At 48.1% G+C, this 9,817-nt stretch overlaps 1 protein-coding gene across 1 annotated transcript in view; it reads left to right on the top strand.

Annotated features, from left to right (window-relative positions):
• Nucleotides 1-7,644: 7,644 nt before the first annotated feature.
• Nucleotides 7,645-9,817, top strand: part of LOC147883541 (uncharacterized) — a 35,874-nt gene continuing 33,701 nt past the window's right edge. The window contains exon 1 of the mRNA XM_087399507.1: nt 7,645-7,656. Coding sequence (XP_087255633.1) covers nt 7,645-7,656 — 12 coding nt within the window. The remainder of the gene's footprint in view (nt 7,657-9,817) is intronic.

Below are 9,817 nucleotides of genomic sequence, written 5' to 3'. Positions count from 1 at the left end.
CTCAGACAGGTTTTGTGCATGGCAGGAGCATTTTTTATAATATCTTTTCCTTTTGGGAAGCCACAGAGTGGGCTATGCAGAGTCGGCAGAGGCTAGCAATTTTACTCTTGGACTTCGAGAAAGCCTATGACAGAGTAGATTGGGGTTTTCTTGAGGGCACTCTTCTACGGTTTGGATTTTCATATGCTTGGATTAGAGGGGTGGCCTCCCTTTACAGATCAGCCCACAGCCAGGTTTTGATTGGAGGGGTAAGGGGTGACAGGTTTCAGATTTCCAGATCAGTTCGTCAGGGATGCCCTTTAGCCCCCTTCCTCTTTCTTTTTGAAGCAAAAGCTATGAGTATCTTCCTTAGATCTCAAGCTGAGCTTTTTAAGCTGAGACTGCCCTTGAGATAGGAACAGGAGCTTTTTATTATAAGTTGGCTGATGACACTGCTATTTTTATTGAGGCCTCCTTGCAGTCACTTGATTCTTTCCAAACAGCCTTGGATATTTTTTGCTCAGCTACAGAGGCACACATTAACTGGCATAAATCCTTTGGCTTTTGGATCAGTGATGAGGACACTCCAAGCTGGGGAGTTGACATTGGTTTTTCCTAGATTCAGAGGGGTGTTCCTATCAGGTATTTGGGATGCCAGGTAGGATTAGACATCTCTCCAGCACAGTAGTTTGCCCCAATACTAGAAAGTATAAGGAAAAAGCTCCTATTCTGGAGCTCTGCCAAACTCGACCTTGCATCTAGAGTTGTGTTAGTGAACCAGGTTCTCTTGGCCACCTCCTAGTTTGTATGTTCTTGCTGGTGCCGGTCCAAGGATTGCATCATTCAGCTCATCAGACCAGTCAGGAAATTTTTATGGAGTGGACTTGATGGCACAGCAGATGTTGCAGCAAGAGTGGCCTGGGAGACTATTATTCTCCCTACATGTGAAGGGGGCCTTAATGTCATTGACTCGGACTTGCAGTGCAAGGCATTGCTTTGTAAGGTGGTGGTGAGGGGACTCATGCCTGGGCAGGAACCTTGGAAGGATTTCTTTTTTGGATGCATTCAGGCTTGCACACCAACCTTAGGAGATGATTGGGTGAACATCCCTCGCTTGATTTTCACATCAGCCCCTCTCAGATCTCCTACCTCTCCTCTCATGACTGCCATCCTGAAAGCTTGGGGGAGCTTCAGGAACACTCTTCGAAGGATTCCACCTTCTACCGTCGAAGAGATTGATAGGCAGCCGATCATTTGGAATGATAGTATTCTTGACGAGCATGCCAGACCACTGGGCACTTCCCATTACATGCAGTGGTCTAAATGGGAGAGAGGCCCCGCCTACATAGTAGGCACTTGGAAATCTTTTATCAGGCTACTTGAGGATTAGAGACTGCAGCCCGTGAGTCACCTCAGAGGGGTAGCATACAGGATTTAGCAGATAGATGTAGCCATCCTGATGGAATTGACAGTTGAGTTTCCTATTACTTCCACCACTTGGATGGGGGCTTTTTCGAGGACATCAGTTTCTTTACAGGTGATCGCTCTCCGAGGTCTCGGAGAAGACGCACTGGTCTTTGATGTTGGGGATGGAGGTTTACTTTCTACATCCAAGGATGGCATTCTTCTTGAGAATGCCTTTCAGCCTATCAGGATTGCTGGTTTTGTGGACCATGGAGCGGGCTTGCAGTGGTACTTAGACCCCGACTCTCTGCTCTTGGCCTTGGGATCCTGGAGGTTGTGGTTATACAGAGGTGCACCTATCAGGTGCTTGCAGTGGGACCCAGGAGAGTGGGAATGGATAGATCATGGGCACCGAGAGAGGAGGATTCCCTTCTTTCGTTTCACAGTTGGTAATGCCAGGAGGTTTCAGCTGAACAGTAGGGGTTGTATTCCCTCCAGAGCCCCCCATTGGGAAAGCTTCTTCATCACCGCAGATTTGCATAGAAATTTCTGGAGGAGGCTCTGGAAATCCCTCAGAAATAGAAAGATCACTCTTTTCTTTTGGCTTTCTATTCATGGAGGGATTGCAGTGAACCTGTGGAGATCATGATTTGGGGCTGATCCCACTTGTCCTCGATGTCATTCTATAGAGGAGTCAGGCAAGGACTATTTGGAAAGGGGTTGCTTGGATACTCAGCATCTTTCACACTTCCCCTTTCTTCATGACTTGGGGCTCGGTCGCATGGTTATCTCTTACTGGGCCCCAGGTGTTTTATGAGGGTGAGCCTTCTTCTTGGGCACTCTCGATCTGTCGGCAGGTGATAGAGCCCTGCTCTCTGCAGGATGTACCACTTACTCCCTCAGATCTTCTCATGTTTCAATGGACACCTCTTGGGAGATTTGGGCTAGCATTTCCTCTTGGCACCTTTGGAGAGCCAGATGTACTGAGGCCTTGGATGGCACCCAGATACACCCATTATAGGTGTTCACGGGTATTTGGACTGACACGGTTCACACTTTGATAGCCATATGGGCTAGCATGCAGGGCCCTTCACGGGCAGCCTCTTCTAGAAGGACTATATTTCTTCGAGTTTGGAGGGGTTCTCCCTTTTTCTCAGAGGTTTCTACCAGATTGAGATGGCACTATCAACCTCAATCCTTTCTTTTTGGCTCTTGAGCTTTTCGTGCATTGCATGATGTATCCCGTATGGAGCCTGCTCTAACGGTTTTTCTTTGATACTTAATAGAAGTCTATTTTTGCCAAAAAAAAAAATCATAATGGTCCTGTACATCTCCGGGCTCATGGGATCCCCTGCCGCCTTGTGAATGGGTGAGATAGTGTTAACGGTCCAGGTGCATGGAAACCCCAAACAAATAGCTTCATTAAATAGCTTTGCTGAGATCAGGGCTAGGAGGTTAATCCTATATGCAATGAACTCAGTGCATAGTCCCTCATGATCCTTTGCTTGGCCATTATGAAGTTTCATTACGACATCCTTTTACCCCCCCCCCCCCCTCGTGAAGAGAGTGCAAGATGTGGGGCGTGGCATATGTGAGGTTAGGGACTAGCTGACTTGGGATATCATAGAGTATGCGTGCATAATCAAACCACACTTGAGAGTCAATGAGTGGTGAGGGGGACTGTCCCTCTAGAAATCTCCACCAAAAGTCGTTAGAGTTGTTACTAAATAAAATGTTGAGTAGCTCCTCCTCGTTTCAGTGAACAAAGTCTAGTTTCTTTCTGCATACCAGTCGACGGTACTCACATAGCATCTCTGGTTTGGTCGGAAGACTGTTTTTGGTTTTAAATTTGAGCTGACGGCTTAAAGCCTTACACTCATCATCGTACCAGCTATTATAGGGCACGGTCCTAGGGGGTGGTGGGCGGGTGGAGTAGGTGATGTGGGGGAAAGCATGAAGAGCATTCTCGTGTAGTGAGCGGGTGACTAGGACAGCATGATCCTCTAATAGGGGTATGAAGTCAATGTAGGCGAGAAGTATGTATAAACGGCTAGAGTAAGTAGGTGAGTGATCGCGATCAAAGCAAAGAACCTTTAACTCAAACATATAAAAAAATATAAAAGATTTCATTCATTTTATGCATAGAAAGGGCAGAGAACCCATGAGCCCGAAGTAGCTACCGCACAAGAGTGTGGACATTTTGATGCAAAGAGGTATGTCGGTGAAGAACCAGGCAAGGATGCCCTCGAATGATGTGTCAATGAAGGCAATAGGAGCAGCTACCAAGGGAAATCACATCATGACTCTCAATGTCCTGATGGAGAGTCACCATATACTCAAGGGAGCTTCTTAGTTGAAGACGCAAATTGTGGGCCTACTCAAGGTAGAGAACCTTTAATTCAAACATATAAAAAAATATAAAAGATTTCATTCATTTTATGCCCGCCCCCTCCCTGCCTCTCCTTCCTCTCCCTCTCCTCTCCCTCTCCTCTCCCTCTCAGCCTGCGCTGCCCCCTCCCTTCCTCTCAGCCCGCCCCCTCCCTGCCTCTCCTTCCTCTCCCTCTCCTCTCCCTCTCAGCATATGCCGCCGCCCCCTCCCTCCCTCTCCTCTCCCTCCTCTCCCTCTCCTCTCAGCCCGCCCTCTCCCTGCCTCACAGCCCGCCCTCTTCCTGCCTCTCCTTCCTCTCCCTCTCCTCTCCCTAGCCTGCCCCCTCCCTCCCTCTCAGCCTACCCCCTCCCCTTCAGCCTCTCAGCCTCTCCCCTCTACCCCTCCCCTCCTCGCCCCTAACCCCGCTCCCTCCTCACCTCCTATCCCTGTTCTCTACCCCCTACCCACGCCTTTTTCATTCCTTATTCTCCCACAGCATTTTTTGGAGCGGAAGGAGCCCCCAAAATTGTTAGAGTCGGCCTCCTCACCTCGATTGGCGATGGATATTCCATCAGCCAATCCTACTCCACCTCCACCGGCTGCGAAAACTATTACTTTTTCTAAAGACGAGTTGCAGCAGCTCAAGAAGGATGTAGAGATTGAATGCTCTACCACGTTGCTATCACACATCTTCGCGTCTTGCCCCTCTAGATCCCAAGCCAGAGACTGGATGCTTGCGGCTCTCCCCCCAGACCTCACTCCACGATTGTTAGATGTTCGTCTTCTAGGATGAGGTTTTTTCTAGGTTGTTTTTGACACTTCAGAGGCTGCGAGCACTGTGCTCAAAGCTGAGTTTTTACACCTGGGACACTGGAAGATCTTCTTTGACGCCTTTGATATTGGTTTCAACCTAGTGGAGGCAGATAAGAAAATCTTTTCGCCCTTCATCAGATTTCTCGGGCTTCCCCAGGTTTACCATCAACTTCTTTCTGTTATTGGGGAGCATTTTGGCGTGGTTGCTGAGATCCCACCCCTCCCTGGGTTGCCATTGACTGTAGCAGAGGCAACCAAAGCTGATGGGGTACCTAGAGTTAGGGTCCTCTATAAGGATCCTAACCTCAAGATGGACCATGTTATGATCCAACGCTCGGATGGTTCCTTTTTTTGCCAGAGAGTAGAGATTTCAGGCAGATAGGACCAGTGCAGGATATGCAGGACCATTGGACACTTTGCCAGGGATTGCCCAAGGAAGAAGAAAAGGCCCAAGAAGCCCTCTGGTACAGCTACCGCCCCATGGCCTCGACAGGGGGGTGGTACAGGTCCATCACTTGCTCCTCGGCCTCGACAGAGGGGTGGTACAAGTCCAGCACCTGCTCCTCGACCTCTGCATGGCGGTCCTCCTTAGGATGGTGGTGGTACAGGTCCAGCACCTACTCCTCGGCCTCGACAGGGGGGTGGTATAGGTCCATCACCTGCTCCTCGACCTACACCTACCTCAGGGGCACGCGACGCATTCCAGTGGGTTCTGGCTCATGTGCAGATCCCTCCTTCAGTTCACGAGGGTACACTAGTGGACTCTGCTTCACCTTGAGCTGTCTCTCTAGTCTCACCTCCCACAGTCTGAGACACTGAAGCTTCGACCTCCTCCCCGGTTTCAGCTTCTTCCCTAGAACCAGTGGTGCCAGATACTCTTCTTAAGGTAGTAGAGGTCTCCGCGGCTAGGTAGACATAGGATAGAGAGCAGTCCTCACTTCCTCCCTTGGATAGGGGGAAGGGGATGGTTCACACTATTGATCCTCTTCTCTCAGAAGGGATCCTTCGCACTCCGGTGTCTGGCTTGCTTCACAGGAACTCATTTTCAGCCTTGGCAAATGATTCAGATTTCCCAGAAGAGGAGTTTGTGCCCGCTACTTTTGGGGAGCCAGTGATTGGGTTTCTTGTTGACAGGGCTTCTTCTTCAGGTGGCAGGGTTCTTTCCCCTTTTGATTTTCTGCGACTTGGTTCTATTCCTCACTCCTCAAGTAGGAGGTCTTCCCCTGTTGAGGGGTTTGTTTCTGCCACTAGGTCGGGTAAGGTGTTCCACTCTACATCCTCCCGTCAATGAGGATTATTAGTTGGAACATACAGGGCCTAGGTGGCGTCCCACATCGCCACCGTAGATAGCTGATCCGGGATCAGCTTCATCCAAGTGTTACTGGGGGGGTTCTATTGATATCTTATCTATTCAAGAGCACAAATTGGATTCTAGAGATTGTGCCAAGTCAGGCAAGTTTCTTTTTGGCCATACTTTTGGGTCGCCTGCCTTGGGCACCAGGGGCCTCTCCCTCTCCCCCTCCACTACCACCTCCCCTCTTCCCCCTCCCCCTTCATCACCATCTCCCCCTCTCCCCCTCCCCCTTCATCTCCACCTCCCCCTCACCTCCCCCTCTCCCTCTCCCCCTCCACTACCACCTCCCCTCTTCCCCCTCCCCCTCCATCTCCACCTCCCTCCTCCCCCTCCCCCTCCCTCTCCCCCTCCACTACCACCTCCCCTCTTCCCCCTCCCCCTCCATCTCCACCTCCCTCCTCCCCCTCCCCCTCCCTCTCCCCCTCCACTACCACCTAAATGGACTCCCAATAGCCTTTTCCCTTAAGGAAATTCGTCATTCGAAACTTCCATGCTTGGAAGTTGTTCTTGTCAAGCTTTTCAGTGACAATCTGTGAAAGATCATCAGATGCCATTATAACACAACTTCTGTCTCACAAGGGCAAATCTGTAAAACTGACGAAAGTGGTATTTGACCACATAGTCACTTCCTAGTGACGATTATGCATCAACAAGTAATAAGAATGATTCTGTCACTCCCAATATCTCTGCGCACAGGCATACGATGTAACAAACTTACGAGCCCCTCACACCTAGCTTTTTTTCCTCCCTTGCTAATCCTACCCTTGAGGATTACCAAGCTGCTCAAACCATTTGCCCAGTTCTTCCCCCTGTCCCCTCTGCTCCCCCTTCTGCAACTATCACTTTGCCATATTTCTCCCCCATGTCCCCAGATTCTCTCCCTACCCCATCATCACCTCCGACACTTCTTGTGCTTCTATTAGCAGAAAATAACACAGTATTTGATATTGAATATCAGGATCCTGATAATCCAATTCATACGCATGCCAAGTTCTAATGATGGGTATGATTTTGATGAGATACCACTTCCTAGTAACCCCATCAAGTAATTTTGGAGCAAATATCCTGATATGAAAACTCGCGGTGGATGGACCCTGGATAACTTTCCTACCAACCTTTGTTAGTGTCAAATTAGTGAAGGTTGGATTAGCAAGTTCGATCCACAACCTGATTTGTGCCGTCCCAAGCTATTTGATGTAATCTTCTTAAAGGAGTACTTATGGGCACCTCCATGTCTCAGAACCCATCCCAAGTTCTATGCAGTTCCATGGTGTAAAAAATGGGAAGCCAACATATACACTTTGGTTGAAGATCTCGAACCATTAATTGGCCAATGATCAAACCATACTCTGGTGTAGAATGGAATATCCAAGGCACAATGGTCCAAGCACTTCAGCAGCGTGAGCAAATAATGCGTGGCAACATTGATCGCTTCCTTCACCTCTGTGCTATATTTTGTAAAACATTGGAATTCATTATGGAGGTCCCATGTTACCTTGATTCCCATTTGCCTCCACTCAGCTTTAATCCGAATGAAAGGGTCGATGCTTAGATTACAAGCTGACTCTATCAAAGAGTGATCTTCTTATAAGCATGCCACATATCTCTGTTTGAGCAAATGGTGGATACAGGCTACCTAGAAACTATGCAAAAATTGTATGTTGCTGAGGCTTTACAGCAGGATCGACTGGCACGACACAAGTTCCACAGCCACTAGACTAAAAGCATGGTAACTCAGGTACGTGCTCGCAATAAGCCATAACCCGAGAACAGGTAATCAAATGGATCCGGGAGTATGTTGACTCTATGCCAGCATGGAATTAGGTAGAACAGAATGTGTGTGTAGACTAGCAGCAAAGCTTTGCTTGTACTTGCATAAGGCTAGAAATAATCCCTCTTAGAAATCCAATTTGCATGTTCTACATGCAAGTTCTACATACAACTCCTACATACGACTTCTATAACTTCTATATGCGAGTTCTACATGTAGAAAGAGAATGTGTTACAACTTCTACATGTAGAAAGAGAATGTGTTACAACTTCTACATGTAGAGAGAGAATGTGTTACAACTTCTATATATGACTTCTACATGTAGAAAGAGAATGTGTTACAACTTCTACATATGACTACTACATGTAGAGAGAGAATGTGTTACAACTTCTACATACGACTTTTATATGTAGAAAGAGAATGTGTTACAACTTCTACATATGACTTCTACATGTAGAGAGAGAATGTGTTACAATTCCTACATGCAGAGAGAGAAGCTCTCCAACTTGTATAAATACCCCATAATGGAATGAAGCCCACACTCTTTTGGACATTGTGTTGAGTTCTACTTTGCTATTCCAAGCAATTGTCTCAAGTGTCCATGCTTCCTTGCACTCCACATCCAAAAGCATGTCCTAACCTTGCAACTTCTCCTCCCCTCTCCTCCAACCTTGCAACCCATCCTCTCCGTCTCCTCCTTCCTCCTCCTCCCTTCTCCTCCTCCCTCTTCCTCCTCCTCCTCCCTCCTCCTCCTCCTCCTCCTCCTCCCCCCTCCTCCTCCTCCTCTCTCCTCCTCCCATCTCCTCCTCCTCCTCTCTCCTCCTCCCTCCTCCTTCTCCTCCTCCCTCCTCCTTCTCCTCCTCCTCCTCTATCCTCTCTCTTCTTCCCCCATGCTCTTACACCTTCTTCCTCTCCCACTCCTATGCTCCCCCTAAACCCTTTTTTCCTCAACCCTTAAACTCCAAGATCTACGAGGGAGATGAGTTCTCCACCATGTACTCTACCCTGAACCTTGGATCCTCCTTCTAACGCTGGAACCTCTCCTAAACTCTAGAACCTCTCTCTAAACCTTGGAACCTCCTTCTAAACCTTGGAACTCCTTCTAACCCTGGAACTTCCTTCTAACCCTTAAACTCCTCCTAAACCATGCAACCCCCAATGAAGGCGAAAGCCTTCATTACCTCAATCATGATGATACACGTTCCTTTTACACATGCGTGCACTTTGTTTGCTTACCACACTTAAGCCTATGTCTCTCACCGGAACATCACTCGAGGTCTTAAGCTACACATATACTACAACCAACAACCCTAATATATCTATAGGTGACAAAAAGCCTCGGAACCCTGCATATTGAGAGAACCCTGCTCTTCCTACGAAAGTTGTAGGAAAGAGCAAACACACTCTGACAAAGATACAGAGGTATCATATGAATCTGCACGTGGCCAAGCAACTGTGTGAAGAACTAGAGTGCTTGTTGCACGTGGGATTCATCGCATCGATTAAAAATCCAAAATGGATTTCCCTGATTGTCATTGTGGCAAAGCAAAATAAGAAATTGCAGATTTGTGTCAACTACCGCAAGCTGAATGCGGCCACGGTACATGATCCATTTTCCTTGCCCTATATGGATTCTATGCTCAATGAAGTGGTGGGGCATGAGGTGTACTCCTTCTTAAATGGATATAGTGGGTACAACCAAATCTGAATGGCTTCGGAAGACCAGCCCAAAATAGCATTCATCACATTATGGGGGGTCTATGTCTACACAGCCATGTGGTTCGGATTGCGGAATGCTCCCTCAACTTTTCAGTGGGCAATGCAGGAGATCTTTGGGTTATTTGATAGATTTCATGTGGATTTTCTTGGATGATCTCAGCGTGTTCGGCACATTCTGGTGCACTTGTGGAAATGCTTCCAATGATGCAAGGAAGTCTCCTTTAGTTTGAATCCAATGAAATGTGCATTCGCAGTCTGTAGCGGCCAACTCCTAGGGCATGTGATCTCGACGGAAGAAATTGCGGTGGATCCAGACAAAGTGGCAGTAAATTATGCAAGCCCCGGCACCAACGCCTAAGGAATGCTTGTGGTTCTTGGGCCAAATTCGATGGCATGGCAGACACCTGCG

The sequence above is a fragment of the Dipteris shenzhenensis genome, chromosome 28, assembly GCF_047967505.1.
Source record: "Dipteris shenzhenensis isolate YYH24624 ecotype China chromosome 28, Dip_SZ_1.0, whole genome shotgun sequence".
Classification (NCBI taxonomy): domain Eukaryota; kingdom Viridiplantae; phylum Streptophyta; class Polypodiopsida; order Gleicheniales; family Dipteridaceae; genus Dipteris; species Dipteris shenzhenensis.
The sequence above is the reverse complement of the archived record's forward strand: the minus strand, read 5'-3'. Positions and strand labels throughout refer to the sequence as shown.